Genomic DNA, 20,210 nt, shown 5'->3' on the forward strand with positions numbered 1-20,210 from the left:
CTGACCAAACTGAAACATGTCTGGCATTCCAGGTACTCATAGAACTCCACGGAAGAATATTTAGAACCTCTCGTGTGTTGTGCTGAGTTTTTCTTTCATACTCATAACCCAGCCAGATGGGCGGGGTATAAATATAAATATCAACAACAACAATAACAACAACATGCTGTGGATACGTTATTGGGAAGTTTCGAATGCTTGATGTTTTAGTATGTTCTGATATATACTGTGAGCCACCCAGAGTGGTGGGGGAAACCCAGCCAGATGGGTGGGGTATAATAATAATAATAATAATAATAATAATAATAATAATAATAATAATATTTAGTCAATTGAAGTCTCTGCATTAGACAGGTTTTGTTTAAAATTTCTATTTCCACGTTTTTTGTTTTTGTACTTTTCCTTTTCCTTTCCACATCCATGCCAAAGTTCAACTTTTTTCCCCTTATCTACTATTTGTGATAAATAGTGCAAAGACATTCACTGACTGTTTCCTCATCCTGCTTTGTCAAAATATAGGTTGAAAGTAAGGCACAACAGTACCAGAAGTGTGGCTTCTACAGATTAAGGTAGGGCCTTCGGAGTATAAAGACGTACTCTTCCAACCTCAAACACTTGCTATCACTTCAAACCTTTCCAGTCTCCCACCGTTCTCCCACAGTACTGTCAGAACTCAGGATCTGGAGGCAAACTGGAAGCTCAGCCAAGAAGCAAATGGGGATGGGTAGTCTATGAATGGTCAGGGCCAACCCTGCTACTTGGCAACAGGGTAAAAACGACCTGCTTCAGGCAGCAACATGAACTGGGTCGGGACAGATAAAGGCAGGAACTGATGTCTGAATGGTATAGCAATACTTTTCAAAAACTTGGCTCAGCATTGAGAGCAACTCAGACAAGAATCAGGTAGAACCTTACTATCACATTTGTAGCACCTGACTCTTGTTTGAGATGATACATGCAACAGCACTCTCTGACTATCTGCAGGTGTCTGTTGCTTTCTTCTCAATTTTGAATAGTTAACAGTATGAGAAAAAAGAGTTAAGCAGTCACTCTCACCTACTGGACTCTAATGAAGGTATCAGCTTATTGTAGTTGCAATTTATTGCTGTATGTAAGATACTGGTTGTCAAATTAATTACTTTGGTGCTGATGTAGTGAACATAATTACATATATTCTGTAACTTTGTGTTTCTTTTTTAAAAAATGAAGACAGAATTTTGAACGCCTTTTCATTCATTCCTTTTATTCTACTTTCAGAAGTAAAAAAATAATTAGCCAACTGTCCAATGATTCATATACCTAATTATTGTCAAATAACTGCTACATGAAAGTAAACACATTTGCTGAAGAATGTCAGAAGACCTTTAAGTCTAAAGAATTTCTTTTGAAATTTGTCAAGTCAATGATTTCCAGAACAGGCTGTCACAATGATTTATGTAATTGCTGAATTCAAGCATTCAGTTCAAAAGAAAGTTCTACAGCCATTACATGTGGCATGGAAAAATGATGTCTTGACTTAATATCATTACGTGTTAATGTTGCCAGTAGGCATTCCTTTGAAATGTATAGATATTCTTTGGCAACATGATTCAAATATTCAAAGATTATAGCTGTAAATCCATGACATAGACACCACAGATGCTAATTTAGTCTGAATGCTGCTAATTATATACTAAAAGCACCTAATTCTGAGTACCAAAACTAAAAGGAGGAAGTATAATGCATGATAAACTTTGGAATAAGGTCAAAACAGTGAACTCAGTGCTGCTGCTACTGCTGCTGCTACAACACACAAACAGGGGGAGAGAGAGAGAGACTTGTTTTTGTAGAATAAATATTTCAGGAACCTTGCTGCTGTTAGCCATGGACAAGCTGCCATTCTTCCAAGCAACCTGGTTGCTTCAGATGTCACTGAAGTTGCCATTTGTGATATATATGTACAGGTGGGCAGCTGAGAATATAGATTTTGTGGGGGGAATAGAACTTTTTCTGTATGAACCTGCGAAGCTGCACAACTGATCATCCTTGTGCGGAAAGTGAGGAAAGTAGGAGAAGGGGCACAAAGTACGCAGGATCCTAGAATCATAGAATTCAAGTTGGAAGAGAATCCCAAGGGTCATCTAGTTCTGTAATGTATCCTACTCAATATTGATCCAGAGCAGAACCTCAACGTATAGTTAGCAGAGTAAAAACTTAAACACGTTGCAGGATTCCTCCAAAATAGACCAGAGGCAATTAATATTTCATCCAGCAGAGCTTGACTGCTGCTGAAGGCAAATGAGCATAATGGTCACAAATCCAATACATTCAGGATTGGCACTGTTCATAAGAAATCCAGTTGCAGCAGACTTACACTTACAATAACTTATAATAAGACTAAACCTTAATATTAAGCATACTATATAAAAAACACCACACCACTTGGAAAGAGAGATAGAAAAGAGTGAAACCCAGGCTCCTTCTGGCCTTACTATTATTGTCAGCATGACCTTGACAGAGATAACAGAAACAGTTTAAGCCAGCCGTACTCAGCTTCTCTGAAGGAATAACCCAAACATCACGAACCTTCTGCTTGTTTCTTTCACACGAGAAGCTTCCAGAACCCTCTTGAATTAAGTAGAATAGGAAAGACTTTCTGCACTAAGCACTCAACCCCTTTCAATGCAGGAATCTCAGCTAAAGCACCCCATGACAGATGGCCATCCAAGGTCTGCTTAGCAATCTTCAAGGAAGGAGAGTCCACAACCTCCCAAGGGAGACCGTGCCACTGTTGAACAGCTCTCAACCGTCCACATTAGGTAAATGAAAGCCCTTCCTCGCTATTCACGCACCTTACCAGAGATGAAAAGGGCTTCTGCTAGGCACATCAACTGGAAGTATATGAAAAGCAAGTAAAGAAACAAAGCATTTATGTGGTAAAGTTTAATCAATATGCCAAGGGTTCTAGTGTGAAAGATTTAGGAGGCCTGCCCCATCCCCACAGCCTCAGAAGTTGCATCCATCTCCAGGCACCTGAGTCCCTGCCTACATAGAAACTCCAAGGATTTATCTTCTCACCAGACGTTTCCTTGATCTCCTGTTTGCCCTAGTGATCCAGGTTCAGTGGGATTTATTTGAGCAGACAGGAGAAATTTGCTTGGCTCTTCTGCTGACAAGATCACCAGACCACCCAATTCCCTTACCCTCCAATTGTTCCTGTAGCCTCAGGGGCATTTTGTAGCCCCCACCCCCAGGGCATGCGTCAAGATAGCGACCCCCTGCTGGCACCAACCCACTTCCTTCCTTGCTTTGATTAATCCTGGCCAGGTTGTTCTTGTTACAGAGCCGCTATCAGTGCGATCCACCATGTCTTTACATGAATGGCTTGCTTAAATGACTATTTACTGAATAACTACACAACACTTCAGAGGAAAAGTGTTTCTGCAGCGCCGCTGATGAAGTAACAAAGGGAACTGGGCATTCTCACCCCATGATTGAGCTGCAATTTCAAATTACAATCGCTTCCAGTTTTTGCTCTCTTCTATGGAAGTTCTGTAAAATGAAACTTTCTGTTCTATCTTGCAGATGGAAATCAAAAGGCATGAATGGAAGATGAGCTTTGGAAAATGAAGTAGGAGGAAAAGGGATATTTCTTATTGTACTCGGCAAGTATGCCGCCCAAATGGAGCCAGGCCCCTGGGTGATCATTCTTGCTGGAAATGTCTGCTGAAGAGTGATAATAACTGACGTCTACTAGACAGAGAAAGTCCCTCCAACATGTTCCAGATTCTGTGCACACAGAGCATGGACACATTGCTTAGTTATCTCTTTGTTAACCATCACTTGGTCTGACAGAACAACTGTTCTTTATTCAGATCAGAAAATTAAACTGCTTTAAATATTTACTGTGGTTTTGGGTTTGAACTGTGAAAGGCCTTTTCCTATTGAGAAAAAAAAGATATTGTTGTTTAAAATGTCTATGTGGGTTTAACATGGACTGGTTTGTTTGTTTTTTTAAAGAAATCTACGAGCCTACTCCTTCATTCCTCGGCTCCTGAGAATCTGCCTAGGGTTAGACAGGGGTGGGGAGGGGACCTTGAACTTACACCACCAGCAGCCAAGTACCATTTTCTGGTCTACATCACCAGCCGCTGGGTGGGTCCTAAAGCCCAGCTCAGCAGGCTCACTCCTGCTGTGGGAGATGGTTCATGGTGTCAGCAGCCCACACCGAGCACCGCTGGTCAGTCACTGAAGCTGTCTGATGGCTAGTTCTGACTGGATCATCTTTGCTTCTACAAATGTCACACAATCACCACCACAAGACTGCGGGGCTGCCTTCCCTTTGGTACCATTCAGAAGCTCATTTCCCCACTTTGCCTCACATATCACCAGCCGCCACCAGCTCACACTGCACGCTTCCTACTCAGCTCTTCTTAGAGCAGGAGAAAGCTGGTGACTGCACCATGCAAGGCTGCATCTATTGGAGCACAACACTTCCCTCTCACCTGGAGGAAACTAGAGGGAAGTAGGGAGCAAGGGAGAAAGCAAGCTCAAGGCCTGCTCCTGGTCTCTGGCTGAATAGGCTAAATGTGTCATATGATGCCAGACTCAACACCACCAATATTTGATGCAGGAGTAGAGAAGACTATGAGAGCACCACAGAAGAAGGCAGGCACACAGAAACAGATGAACTGCTAGTCTGCTGGTTAAGGTCAGCCAGAATGTTATTTCAGTGCTCAGTTCTGAAATATAAATTAGGCACATATTTAGGAATATATGAATCTATCCTTAATTTTCTTGTCTTTTCTTATGGTAATTATAGGTGAAACAACAGGGAAGATTGGGACTTCAGACTGGGGGGAAAGCCTTCAGATTGGGGGAAAAGTTGGCAGGCATGTATTACAAATGAGTGATGTGCTGCCTGACACTTTAAATGTGGGCAGTGTATGTTCTCAATGTAATTTAAACCTAGTATGTGATCATTTACTGTAGCAACCACCAAACACTGAATTTGTGGTGCTGGTTTTTCAGTAAGTCAGGAATGAAAACAGGCAAGCAGCATAACAATTCAAACCCCACTAAAGCTGGAAACTTGGAGAAATTTCTCATCATTATAACATTACTTCACCTATTAATAACTCTAGTTAATCTTTATATTTATACTTAAACTGAAATAGAATATACTACTTCGCTAAATTAGACCCAGACTCATTATGGAAACTCATTATGGTATATTTATGTATATGCAATCACTGTGTTTTTCATTTCAATTACTGTTAAAATATTTGGAACGCTTAGCAACAGGGTATTTGTAGATTTGATTTTCCACCACCACCACCCGCAAAATGTGAATGCAAGAATGTACATGTCATAAAGAAACCATATATATATTTAAAGGAAGGAAAGCCTGTTGAAAAGAATGCTGATTGCTGTCTTTTGAAATAACAATGCATGTACACTACCTCTGAATGTAAAATGCACCACAAATATAAAAAGGAATTTCATTCCTGAATTTGTTATGGTTAAAAGTCCACTTTTTATATAGCAAGGAAAAAAGTATTAAGGGCAAATATTACTAATCATGACTGTATCTAATGAATGCCGGGAACTGTATGATAGTGGGAGAGCACATGCTATGCTTCCCATGCAAAAGGTCCAAATTTCAACCCCAGACATTTCCTGGATGGGCTGGAAAAGTCTCCTTTCTGAAACCTTAAAGAGCTACTACTAGTCGGTGTCAATAGCGTTGATACAGATGAAGCAAAGACCAATGGTCTGACTCGGTACAGGTAGCTCTTTTAAGACCTGTGCTTGTGGGCATAGACCATCCAGCAATGCGAAAAGGGATCTGACAATTTGTCCTTTTTGTGAGGATTCTCTGGCCTTCACAAGCAGGGGTTGCAGGGAGCTGAAAAGCTCCCCTGGGAGCGTGATAGACCACAACCAACCTCTTCCCTTGGATTTATTAGAACCAATGGAGGTTGTAGACAGGATACTAGGCTAGGTGGACCATTTGGTCTGACCCCCTAAGATGATTCTTATGATGGTTCCAATGGATTTTCTACTTGTTGAGGTATCATTTAACCGGAACTGGCTATTATGGGTAATGAACTTTTCACCATTCTTGCCAATAATGCTTCTTCCACTAAAGTCTGTTTATACCGGCTATATCATTTCCACATGCTCAGTGGCAGGCCTCCCTCCTGTAGGGCAAGAGTTTGGGCTTCTTCCTACAGACTGTGTTGCGGTCTGAACAAGCCAAGCAGCCACTTGCTCACAGTGCATTCTCCGCCCATATTTTGCGGCAGGCTTTTCTGCATCTCTTATATAAGCATCTGCCTTGAGTTTGGGTGTGTGCAGGTGTTTTTCACTTAGATCTCAGCCTCGCTTGTTCCTTTTATGAGCTCTACACTCTGACTTGGCAGGATTTCCTGTTTTCTTTGTGGCTCTTGCATTCACGTTGTACAAATGGGTCCCACCACCACCACCACCTTGCTGCTGGAAATTGTACGTTGGAGGAGTGAGAGGGTTGTGTGCCACTGTTCCTTATCACTGCAGTGCTAGATGCCATGTACTCAAAATCTGAAACAAAAATGGGCTTTTGTCCATACTGGTTACTTCCCACAAATCACGTCAGCCTGACCCACACGTGACATAATATGTGCTTTCAGGTGTGGGGCAGGTAAAGACGTAGCTGCCACTGCAGTCAGGAGCCTTAAAGTGACCAACCAATGGCTATTGATCATGATAACTACTATGGAGTTCCATGTTTGGAGGCAGTGGACCTTTGGTTTGATCCAGCAGGGCTGCTACGTTCAATTTCCTTGCAGTGTAAAAGATTCCCAGTATCTCCTGAATTGTTTTTCTAACTTCTCTATTCATTCAAAAATACACTATGCATGTAACCTCATTAACTCTCTTGATCCCCAAATCTAGCAGTGGCAAGGATACTGAGTTGGAAGTTACAGGGTCACCAGCAGAGGAAGAGGGCTGGGTTTCTGGCTCTAAGCATGATGCTGGTGTTCAGGAGCCCACTGAAACCAAGACTGGCAGGCAGCACCAAGACCCATAGGACCACAGCCGGGAAAATAATAATAATAATAATAATAATAATAATAATAATAATAATAATAATTTTATTTATATCCCGCCCTCCCCAGCCAAAGCCGGGCTCAGAGCAGCTAACAACAGTAAAATGATAAATGATTGACTTTTTTCCAGGCCTGAGGAACTGAGTGTCCCCCACTCCTACAGTACCATGGCGTAGGGAGTACACCAAGTGGAAAATCCAGGAGCACAATAAGAGAAGTGTCTGTCTCTTTAAAAGACTATTGCTCTCCAAAATAAGAGGAAACATAGGAGATCAAAAGGGTTCATTTCATTTCCAGCTCTCCTTGGAACAAGTTGCTCACTAAGACGTCTATAGGTTGCTTCATGGGATCAGAAGAGGACAACAACTTACAACGTAATAAGGCACCACAAGGATAATAAAATAGTGTTATGAGTTTGTGGGTCCCAGACTCCCCTAAATTCCTGGGTCCAGTAGATGTTAAGATTTGATTAAGGCTTGGGGTGCTAAGCTGTGTGCTTGACACTTCTAATCCCCTGGAATCAGTAAGTGTTAAAAGTTAATTAAACTAAGCTAGTTTGCCGTGAGGTGATGGGCTATTAAGAGATAAAGCCATAGCTTAGGTTAGAGAAGTTAGTGTTAGGAGTGATGTCACTGAGAAGGAAAGCAGCAAGCTGGGGGCAGGGAGAGAGAGAGCAATGGTGTCTGTCTGAATCCAAGGCTGTGACTATGGGAGAAACAAGACCCTCAATGAGGTGCTAATGCTGCGAACCCCTCCATTGTAGGCTCAGGTTGTATAGATGTGTAAATAAACCCTGTATCTTAAAGACACCGCAGCCTCATTCTGAAAGGAAACATGAACCCTAGGTAAGTGCTCAGAGACTGGGATGGTGTTAAAGGAGATTGAGGCTGCATGCAATAATATGTTCCATGTCTTATATATCTTGAAAATAAAAATCAACACTACTCTCAGTCCTTAGCAGACTTCAGTAAACTAACCAAGTATTCATTATCTCTTACATTTTAGCACATAATTACAGGGGAATCAGGCAGAAAAAAACGATACCTGTTATGAATAAAATTTATACCTGATATGAATAAAATTAAGTGTCTTACACGAATAGTTCTTTATAATGGCTGATTTCGGCAGCTGCTTTCTGGAACTTGTGCTCAATTGTCTCTACTTGACTTGTTAAATCTGAAATAAGAAATTGTTAATATATATTATCATCATTTAACATTATTATTCTATCCTGCGTTATTCCTCGAAAGCCCATAGTAGCCTGCGCACATTACAGCAGATAGTCTTTTTTAATGCTCTCATTTGCATGTCACTTTAAACCGCAGTTAAAGGAAGTGGAACATGGCCATTGAAGCTAGTAGCCATAAAGCCATCCAAGTTGGTGGCCATCACTCTCTCCTGTGGGAGCTAGTGCAATAGTTTGTGTGCTGTATGAATAACTTTCTCTTAAATGTCTAGAATCTTCAAATGTTCAGCTTCAGCCATATCAGAGCTTAGCTCCCAGCAGTTCAGGAGCAACAGGAATGAAGGAAGAACCAAGCGCCCATGATTTCAGCATCATACACCAGCATGCTGTGCATTCACTTTAATTCATCTGTGACTTAAAGTGATACAAGAACAAGGCACCTTTCTACAAAACCAGAAGTGTATAATAAACATCCTGTATATAAGCTTTTTGTAAAAAGAAGTCAAGCAGCGTCAACTTCTGAAACTGATAGGCACTGATAGGAATTGGTCTTTCAACAGATTTTGCATTACTGATAGGAAGTAATTAGTACGTTTATTTTGTTTTCTTACTGTCTATTCTGGACTGATTTTAAACTTGCACATAATATTGTAATAACCAGTACTCTAACAAATCATTCTGGAAATAAAACCCACCGGTTTATACAACAGTCCAATAAATCCAATTTCAGGAAGGATATTCTTAAAAAAATATTTTTGTGCTGTCCTATCCTTAAGGTGCTATAAATTCTTATACACTATCATTAGCCTAGGGAACATTTCTAAAAATTCAAACAATTGATATTTTAGGCAGCTGGTATAGACAAGTGATGATACTATTAACTCAGAGAGGGCAAATTCACACTTTACAGTTGGTGAGATTTTTGCAGATGTAGGAGTCACTCCTTCATCAGCATCCATGGGGCCAGTGTAATGCGCAAAGTGGCAGATCACAGACCTCAGCTGTGGAAACATCTTGCCAGGGACTGCTAGGCTACCTACGTACAATGAAGCTAGAAATGGGCAGCAAGAAGGGATAGTCATTTACTAAAGGTAAAAAGGTAAAGGTACCCCTGGTCCAGTCGCAGATGACTCTGGGGTTGCGGCGCTCATCTTGCTCTATAGGCAGAGGGAGCCGGTGTTTGTCTACAGACAGCTTCCGGGTCATGTGGCCAGCATGACTAAGCCGCTTCTGGCGAACTAGAGCAGCGCACGGAAACACCGTTTACCTTCCCGCTGGAGCGGTACCTATTTATCTACTTGAACCCTGGTGTGCTTTCGAACTGCTAGGTGGACAAGAGCTGGGACCGAACAACAGGAGCTCACCCCATCGTGGGGATTTGAACCGCCAACCTTCTGATCGACAAGCCCTAGGCTCTAAGTGCCCCATAAATAACCTCACAACCAAACAGCATTTGATGATAATTGCTGCATTAATCTTGGCACCCCTTGAATTTGAAACTATTTCTACCCTGAAGTACTTCATATGTACATCACAGATAACTCTATCGTCAATGTTGTCTAGCATATCCAGAGTACCTGGGTACTGCATGTACATAAGGTGTGTAATCTAAATAAAAGGGAATGGAAAATGAATGACAACTTAGATAGAACCTTCTTAAGATGATGTTAAAAAGAAGAGGACAAATGGCTTTGCCCAAACATTAATTTGCTTTGAACAATTACAGTGGGCCATACGGACAAATGATCACTGCAAATGATGGAGAAAATAAAGAAGTTTCACAGTCACTTCCCCCACCCCCAGGAGTTAATCTGTCAGCTTTTGTTAGCACACAGTGGCTGCCAACTTGCCTTGCTTCCTGCACCCTGCTGTGGGTATACTGAAGCACCTCAGATTGTACATCTCCCAAGCCTGCTGTTTTCCCCTCAGTGAAATCATTTAAGCCAACTGACTGGCAGTAGCAGGGAACAACAATAACAAAGCTTCAAAATGCCTGGACTAAATGCAACCCCAGAGAAAGACACACAAACACACATACAAACACACACAGCCACAATAATGGGAAAATACCCGAGAGCTTAACATTCCAGAAAAGCAGCCATGTCAGCCTGTAAATACCTGGTTGCATATAGCCTTGGGTGCTTAGTTTCTGAGTGGAAAGGTGACTCATAAATGTTTTAATTAATAAGAGCAGTAGGAAGACAACAGGTACCTTGGACTTAGTGACACATGACAGATTAAATTCTATTTCTTTAGTTCAGTGGTTCCCAATTGGTGGTCCATGGACCCCAAGAAGTGTGCATAACCCATCCAAGGGGTCTGCAGCACCACTCATGTAACAAAAACTATCATAGATATATCAAAAAAACAAAAGTAGGGGGTCCATTGCTTGGCCTTTCAAAAACAGAGGGTCTGCATTTCTTAGCTAATTGATTTACTTACTTGTCGCAAAAAAAATTGGAAAGCTTCATTTGTATTCAGAATATTTAGCTTATGTTTTTCATAGAACAATGTTTTTTATGCTGCCCTTCAGATATAAGCATGTGAAAAATCTGACAAGGACAAAAAAACCCAACCCACATAACTGTAGATTATATCAAAAAGGTATTGTCAACAGCTATAACAGAAGCGGTCATGGCGACCCTTTCGTTCCAGCTCGAACATTCCAGAGAGATATTAAAGATGGCACACAATGATGCCAAATGTTGAGATAACAATAGGTGAACCTTTTACATAACCCACCCCCAACCCATCTTCTTAGTAAAACCTCATTTACCGAGAGGAAAACAAAAGTACACGCAACTGGAAGAGCTGTTACGTAAATATGTTTCAATAATTATTTCAATATAGCAATGGCAAACCTAGACAGCATCTTAAAAAGCAGAGACATCACCTTGCCAACAAAGGTCCATATAGTTAAAGCTATGGTTTTCGCAGTAGTGATGTACGGAAGTGAAAGCTGGACCATAAAGAAGGCTGGTCGCCGAAGAATTGATGCTTTTGAATTATGGTGCTGGAGGAGACTCTTGAGAGTCCCATGGACTGCAAGAAGATCAAACCTATCCATTCTGAAGGAAATCAGCCCTGAGTCCTCACTGGAAGGACAGATCCTTAAGCTGAGGCTCCAATACTTTGGCCACCTCATGAGAAGAGAAGACTCCCTGGAAAGACCCTAATGCTGGGAAAGATTGAGGGCACAAGGAGAAGGGGACGACAGAGGACGAGATGGCTGGACAGTGTTCTCGAAGCTACCAGCATGAGTTTGACCAAACTGTAGGAGGCAGTGGAAGACAGGAGTGCCTGGTGTGCTCTGGTCCATGGGGTCACGAAGAGTCGGACACGACTAAACGACTAAACAACAACATGACAGATTGGAGAGATCAATGTGCTTGAGTAAGCTGCCTTATGCAGACCATTGGTCCATCCAGCTCAGTACTGTCTGCACCAGGAAACCTTTGACTCTCCAGATGTTGCTGAACTGCAATGCACATCAGCTCCTGCAAACATAGCCAGCACCCAGGGAGGATGGAAGCTGTTGTTCAAGAACACATGGAGCGCCAAAGTTCCCCACACCTGGTTTACATTGACTGGCTGCAGATATCCATGGTTTTAGATAGCAGACTTTTCCTGCCCTTTCTGGAGATGCTGGCAATTGAACCTGGGGGCTTTGTACGCAAAGAATGTGCTCCACAAGGCTAAGCCACAGCCTTTCCCCAACAGGAGTTTGTCCTGGGATAGCTCAGTAGGCAGAGCATGAGACTTTTAATCTCAGGGCCGTGAGTTCAAGCCCCAAGTTGGGTTAGATAACCCCTGTGGTCCCTTCCAACTCTATGATTCTATGAAATATGGGAGAAATAAGTATGCTTTACATATCATTTACTCATTCTCTCACACACAAATTATCAGGCCTCATCAAAATACATGAAAAAACAAGAAGTTCCTTAAGAAAATTGGAATATTGTAGGATTAATGTTACAAATAACCTAAAAGTTAAGCACCTGATGAGTCAGTCTAGTCTATAAAGGGTTATTCCATAATAAAATTTGTTAGGTCTTTAAAGATACCACAGAAAGGCAACAGAATACCAGGGCTGCATGGCTGACAACTAAAATCTGTCATGGACCTTACACTTTTTCCACTGGAAATGCTTACATTTGACGACAGCATGCTGCAATGTGTGGCGGCCATTCCTGTCAAGGATCGGCCTCCACATTCATGCCAGCCATTACTAAAAACACATACTACACCAAGTATGTAAAATCTCCAGGTAATAAGGCTGATTCGTGGGGTGAGCAGCCTTTGCACATTACAGCTTGTGCATACAGCCCCTTGCCACAAAGAGCATTAACAGTGGTACCTCGGGTTACATACGCTTCAGGTTACAGACTCCGCTAACCCAGAAATATTACCTCGGGTTAAGAACTTTGCTTCAGGATGAGAACAGAAATCGTGCTCTGGCGGTGCAGTGGCAGCAGCAGGAGGCCCCATTAGTTAAAGTGGTGCTTCAGGTTAAGAACAGTTTCAGGTTAAGAACGGACCTCCGGAACGAATTAAGTACTTAACCCGAGGTACCACTGTACTGCAGTTTCCTGTCAGGGTGTAGGGGGCATAACATGAGGATCAGCCTCAGGTTATTGATAGGACTGTTGCTGTTCTGAGCTCCTTGAAGGGAGGGAGGGAGGGAGGGAGGGATAAAAATGCAATAAATATGTTTACTGTGCTTGTTGACGTCATGGTGTTGAGGATCTTATTTTACAAGTAGCAAGAGAAAATTGACAATTATTTTGCATGCCTGTCTCTTTTAGGTTATGTTCTCTGCAAAAAGTTCTATTCCGGTTAGTACAATGAAACATTAAGCACATGGGAAATTAAATTACAAATAATGGCTTTCTGCACACTTTTTTTTAGTCTTTCTGGCTCCCCTAGTGGGAATAGATTGTTTTGTTAGACATTTCTTTTAAAATGCTTCCATTTACAGCAAAGCAGAAACATAACTGATTAAAATATATTTTGGTTTGATTAGTTATTTCCTGGGAAAATAGTAATTCGGCCTATTAAGTTTTTATTTTTATTTTCCTTCATGACAGTCATGATGTTGTTGTCTGTCTGTTTGCTAAATACCTATACCACCCTTTATCCGAGGAACATAGGGAGGTTTACAATGTAAAATGTTTATTGAAAATAAGAGAACATTCACCCTCTTCTGGGGGTAAATAGGAATTTAGTTTACTGATTTTCTGGTCATACTGACCTCTAAGAACAGAAAGGCAGATTAGAGAAAGAAATATGTATATTTAAAACTACTTCAGTGAGAACAAAATGTGCAATTATTAATATGTGGTTTTTATTTTTACTTGTCAGCTATAACTGCTCCATCACTGCCTGTTACTCAGTGCATTTATCACTCTTAATAAAACAACTAGTTCTAGATAACTGCAGCTTCATTAAAACAAAGTAATTAGATGTTTGCGGTTTTTCCCCCAGCCCACTGCTTAAACTTTATCCAAGTGTGTTCGCTGTGTCAATGGAATATTACAAAAGGGGGAGGGAGGGGCATCTCAGTCTGTGCCTGCTTTCCTATCTGTCCCTTACAGTGGTGATGTTGCAGCACATAGTAAAGAGGATCTTGATCTTATGCGGCAAGAAGAGCAATGGGTCTAGAAATTTAAACTACTGCAATGTGTTATACGTGGGGCTGTCTTTAAAAATAACTCAGGAACAGCAATTGGCCCAGAACAGGACTGCAAGATTCTCCACTGGAATGGAGCAGTTTGGTGCCTGTGTTTTGCAAGCTGCACGAGGACCCCATCCATATTCAAGTACAATTATTGTGCAGCTTTGACCTCTGAAGCCCCAGGCAGCTTGGGACCAGGTTATCTGAAAGGCTAACTTCTCTTTTAAGTATCCCAATAACTTCAAGGTCTTCTTTGGAGGCCCAGCTTCAATTTCCCTGTTGAATGATATGAGGTGGGTAGCCAGAAGCCTGTTTTGGAAGGAGTACCTCCATTATGGAACCACCCTACCAAAGTAGGTTTGCCTGATGCAATCCTTCTGGTCTTTTAAGTTCACCCAGGCTTTCTAAGTAATTTATCTAGGATTTGCAGAAAGTTTTGGGTTTCTTGCTGTTACTTATGCATATTTTATGGTTTATGCCTTATTTTTTTATTTAAATGTATACTTCTGGATTGGAAACCACTCAGAGAACGTTATGCTGTGGGGAAGCAAACAAATGTCAAAAAATAAATAGTGTGTGTGTGTGTGTGTGTGTGTGTGTGTGTGTGTTTGCCACATGAGCTTGTGAGGCTCAGGCAGGTGTTTTACATCTCCTTCATTGTGCCCAGATCCAGTGGATTCCTTGGCGTTACATGTCAAGGGCTCTTTCTGTAACAACAGCACATGCTAAAATGGCAAATTCCTCTGTTCATTGCTGTATCACCGTTACCATTGGCCCTGTAATGAAAGCCATTCCGTACCATAACTACCGCTGTTCAGGACTTGAAATCACATACTGTGAGAGCAGCAGCGCTCTGCAATTACACTGTCATTTTGATGAAGCAAAGCTACTTTTTGAATAGCACAACCTGTACACTTTTAGAATATTTTAGTTGCCGGTCAGGATCACAGACTGAATGATGGCGTTGGCTTTGAAATGAAGTTTTTGAATCAAAACAGGAAGGCAGCACACTTTTTAAAAAACAACACCTGTTAATGCCTGCATTGGACTTGTAAAATGAACAAGAAACTAACACGATGCGTCTTCAGTTTCAGAGAAGAGACCACAAGACACAATTAGGAGAGGTCTCAGGTTGTGCCAAAACAGACAGGCGTTGGATGAGCCTAAGAACTCTGTGCCTGGCTCCATTCAAGCTTCACCAGGGATGCCAAAGGCACTAAAATGATCGGCTAGAACAAAGGGTGCCTCTAAATGAATATTAAAAAGAGACTCACAATACTGAATGCTCTTTTGAGCTCTCGTTTTAATGCATTTATTTATTATTAAAAGTTGTATCCTGTCCACATGCTGTTGCAATGTATCCATGCTGTCAGGGAACTGCCATCGGCTCAGGGGCGAGGAAGGGAAAGGCGGATGGATTACAGAGAGCCCCCAAAGATCGTGGGAAGCAGCACTTCCTCAGCGGAGGAAGGAAGCCACACCTCTAGTGGGGAGGAGATGCAGGGCTCGGAGGATGCAAGGCGGTGCCAGGGCACCTTGCTTGAGCAAAGCGGGGAGGAGGGAGGTCCCCCTTTACCCAAGCCTTCATTGCGCAGTAGGCTTTCGCGCAGAGAGGGGAGGTGTAGGCTGGGGGTCAAGAGACTACTCTGCTGGAGAAGATTTAAGGACCGCCCACTCTCAGATTCTGCTAGTGAATGAGCAAGACATGGAATAGAGGCGCTCTGCATTGTAAAGGTTTTTTAGCACCAATAATAAAGCTCTAGAACAGACCAGTGAGGCATCTTGCCTGATTGCTCTCGAGCAACCACCCGATAGCCATAACACATGCATACAGCGCATTATCTAATCCATCAGTGGAATGTGCTTTTCTCCACTGGCAGGCTGCTCATCTCCCCTCTTTGACAAACAAAGAGCCCTACGGCTGAGTGCCTAAGATGGAAGCAGTACAACCTCCTCCTGTCTTTGGCAATCAGCTGCTAGGAGTTTTATGACACATAATGCAGACACAAAGCTGGTGTGTAGCACGGTACTTAAAAGAGACTCCTCGAATTTTGTTTTTTGTTTTTTTTTTTTCTCGGCATCCACAAATATCAAAACAGCTTTAGTGTTTATGTTCACTTCCAGCTTTTCCAAAATGTCAATTATATTCCTTACATTGTTCGACAAATGCCTTTTTGGGAGAAAGCCCGCTTGGTCCCCGTGAATCTCCTCCATCAAAACTCTTTTCAGTCTCTTTGCTAAAATGTCAGCAAAGATTTTGTAATCCACATTCAATAACGAGATGGGTCGGTAGTTTTTAAGTTGGGTCTTTTCAGTCTCTGTCTTTGGTATAAGTGTAATGTAGGCCTCTCTCCACGTATCGGGTGCCCTTTTCCCCTCCATAATCTCATTGCAGACTTCCTTCAGAGGTTGTATCAACCCTTCCTTCAAAACTTTGTAATATTTGGAAGTCAGTCCATCCGGTCCGGGGGATTTGCCCAGCGTCATGCCTTGAATGGCATCTTCTATTTCTTGTGCTGATATCTCCTGGTTCAATATTGTCTTACTTTCTTGCGAAACCTTTTTCAGCCCATTTTCCTCGAGGAACTGTTGTATGTCCATTTCTTTCTGCGGCCCTTGTGTGTAAAGTTGTCTAAAGTAGTTCTGAAAACAATTCCTAATTTCCGCTGGGTTGCTTATGTTTTTTCCTTCCACTTCTATATTTGTTACCGTGTTGAGTTTTTGTCTCTTCTTTATTTGCCAAGCCAGTAACTTGCCACATTTATCAGCAGATTCAAAGGTCTTTTGTCTCATTTGTTTAATTTTCCACTCTAGTTCTTGATTCATCAGTTCCATATATTGTGTTTGATGAAATTTGATTTCTCTTAAAATCTCTTGGGATTTTGGCTTCGATCTTAATTGTTTTTCCCCTTTTTTATCTTTTCCAAAATTCTCTCCTTTTTCTCATTTTGCTTTCTCTTCTTTAAAGTATTTTGCTGAATCAAAAACCCTCTCATCACGGCTTTGCTTGCGTCCCATACTATTCTTTTTTCTACTTCAGACCTTAAGTTGATTTCAAAATAGTCTTTCAAGGTTTTTTGGGCCTTCTTGCAGATCTCCTCATCTCTGAATAAGGTGTCATTCATTCTCCATCTGAAGGAACCAGTTGTTGTTTGCCTCATCACCATCTTTACAGCATTATGGTCGGAGAAAGTTTTTGGGCAGATTTCTACTTTTTTTATGTTCGGAGCCATACTGCTAGTCACCCAGATTTGGTCAATCCTTGTCCATGTCATTTTGGCTTCAGAAAAGAAGGTTCCCTCTCTTTCTAATGGGTGTTTTGTTCTCCAAATATCAATCAAGTCCATATTGTCAGTCATTTCAAAAAAAGTCTTTGGTAGTCTTCCATCTTTTGTTATTACCTGTCTTTGTGCCTTGTCCATATTTGCTGAAACTACTCCATTCATATCTCCCATCAAAATTAAGTTGTAATCCATATGGTCCATCAAGATTTCATGCAACTTCTTAAAAAATTCAGCTTTCCCTTCGTTTGGTGCATAGATTCCCACTATCAAATACTTCTCTCCTTGAGATTGAATTTCAATTGCCAAATATCTTCCTTGATCATCTTTAAAGATTTGTTTCGGTTGCAATTTTTCTTTTGCATAGATCACCACTCCTCTCTTTTTTACTCTGTCTGAAGATATAAATTCCTGTCCCAGTCTTTTATTTATTAGTAATTTTCTGTGTGCTCTTGTCACGTGGGTCTCTTGTAGGCAAATCAAGTCCAATTGGTCTTTCTTTAAGGCATGAAATATACTTTTTCTCTTCCTGGGAATGTTTAAGCCGTTACAATTCCAGGTTAGAAGTTGCAGAGCCATGATGGGATTAACTCCTTCCTCCTACAGCTCCCTGTTTTTGTTCCTCGTCCGTCGGTGGTGCCGTGTTCGTGTCCAATGATGGATGCCCCTGTCCTGGAAATGTCTCTTTCTGTAGGTCTTCTTCGTGCTCTCCCAAGAACTTGTCTTTATCGCTTACAGTCTTTATTCTTCTCTTCTTTCCCTTATATTTAAAAGACAAGCCTTGGGGAAATTCCCACCTGAATGGTATGTAGTTCTTCTTCAGCAGTGTCACCAGGTCCTTATAATGTCCTCTTGCGTCCAAGATACTCTTAGGGATGTCTTTAAAAATCTCAATAAAGAAGTCTTCAATTCGAAGGGCTGTTTGGTAGTGCAGGTTCAGTATTTTATCTCGCTCCTCCTTTGATCTTAAAGTAATAAGACAATCTCTGGGTCGATTCCTCTTCTGTCTTATTCCCAATCTAAATGCACTTTCTATCTTAAAGTCCTCTTTCTTCAACTCCTGCTTCCAAAAATCAGAAAATTCTTTTGTCAAATAATCCACCAAGTTGTCTCCTTCCTTTTCCGGCACAAGTCTGATCCTTAGGTTCCTCTCCTTGCGTTGCATATCCTGCATAGAGAGTGCCAGTTCATATTCGTCCAATTTCTTGTAAACTGGTGGAAATTTTTCCTCCGCAGCAGTTGCAATTTCCTTAGCTTCCTCAGCTATCTTTCGTGTTATAGATGAATCTTCCAATAATTTCCCAATTGCTTCTGCATTTGAGTTCACTTTATTCCCTAGGTCAGTTATACTTTTGGTATTTAGGTCAATTTTCCCAGAGATTTCTTCAATTTTTTTATTTGTTTCAGCAACTTGTACTTTAGTTTCAGCAACTTGCAATTTAGTCTCCGCACCTTGCTTTTTTAGTTCCTCCAAAGAGTCATTTATCTTCTCCAATACCTTAGCAAATGATTCTTCTGTAGACATTGCTTTCACTTTTGGCTTTGCAGCCACTATAGTTCCAGAGGCTCCTGTTACAGAAGCCCTTCTTTGCATGAAAGGGTCAATTTTGTATTGTCTGCCAGATCTCAAGGTTGTTTCTTGTAAATCCCCTTTCTCTTTACCATCTGCCATAACAAAGTCTTTTAGTCAAGGTCATTCCCAGACTTTGGAGCTCACAAACAAAAGTTCTCAAATTTTAAACTCCACTTGTTGCTGAAACTATTTGTAGGTCCTCTAGAGGGCGTAGAGTCAGTTCTATGCTTCTCAAAATAATCCCACACTCTTCAAAAAAGAAGGAATAAAAGTTTCCTAGTCCCTTTCAATTTTTCTTTTCTCTTTCAAGGGGATCCCAATCAATAGTGTCCTGTAAGTAACTTTGTAATACCACAGAAACAGTATTTCAATTTGGAAGTAACCAAAGTCAATTTAAGATACTTTTTATCCTTTTCTCCGGCAGTCCGATCCCAGGTTAAAGAGCAGCGGTACTTAATCCAATTCTTTTAAATTGGCAGGGAAACACTTTTAAAATCTTCTTCCCCCCCCTTCCTGCCTTCGGGGGGGGGAGTTCTTTGCTTTGGTGGTGGATTTCTTAAATCCCGCAAGTTTCCTCTCAAGCAGTTACAGCTAGAGTGCCTTTCGCTTTGATCTTGCTACAGAACGGAAAGCAGACTTCCTTTTTAGTGCTTATCCGTCTCGGTGCCCAATTTCTTTATTTTAGAGTCCAATTTATACTTTAGCAGTCAATCCTACTCACGGATAGTTGTTCTTTTAATCCAATTTCACGGGAAGAAGTCAGCGCTCTCCGCTAATGGCGACGCGGCTTCGCTTCGCAGGCTGGGTGAAGACGACTCTCAGCACCGCTCCAAGACCCCTCCGCTGCTCCGGAGCCTTTAAAAAGGCTATTTCGCAGCGTCGGGGGGGCGCAAAGGTGCCCGCCGAGTCTCCGGTTCACAGGCAACGCGCCTGTGATTTTTAAGGGTCCCCGCTTCGCCGTAGCTGACAGGACCCGAACCCGCGAAGCAGATCTCTCCCGGAGCTCCGGTTGAGATCCGCCATTAAGCGCCGGCGCTAACCGGAAGATGGAAGCAGTACAACCTCCTCCTGTCTTTGGCAATCAGCTGCTAGGAGTTTTATGACACATAATGCAGACACAAAGCTGGTGTGTAGCACGGTACTTAAAAGAGACTCCTCGAATTTTGGTCACATCCATGCCATATGTTTAAAGCACATGGCTTCCCCCAAGGAATCCTAGAAACTATAATTTCTTAAGGGTGCTGGGAATTGCAGTCCTGTGAGGGGTCAACGACAGTTCCCACAGTTATCTGGAGTAAGCTGGTACGTACAAAGCATTGTGAGATGCTTTAATATATCTCTGAACGTATCTCAAAAATCTCACAGGGCAAGATGTTTGGAAGTAAACACAGATGCAAAAATAAATGGCACAAGATTATGTAAGGCA

At 41.7% G+C, this 20,210-nt stretch overlaps 1 protein-coding gene across 1 annotated transcript in view; it reads right to left on the reverse strand.

Moving 5' to 3' along the window:
- Window positions 1–20,210, reverse strand: part of LEKR1 (leucine, glutamate and lysine rich 1) — a 67,740-nt gene that overhangs the window by 20,495 nt on the left and 27,035 nt on the right. Inside the window, exon 7 of the mRNA XM_083613273.1 lies at window positions 8,165–8,246. Within this exon, the coding sequence (XP_083469399.1) occupies window positions 8,165–8,246 (82 nt within the window). The remainder of the gene's footprint in view (window positions 1–8,164; window positions 8,247–20,210) is intronic.

Source organism: Podarcis filfolensis, assembly GCF_964270895.1.
Source record: "Podarcis filfolensis genome assembly, chromosome: 5".
NCBI lineage: Eukaryota > Metazoa > Chordata > Lepidosauria > Squamata > Lacertidae > Podarcis > Podarcis filfolensis.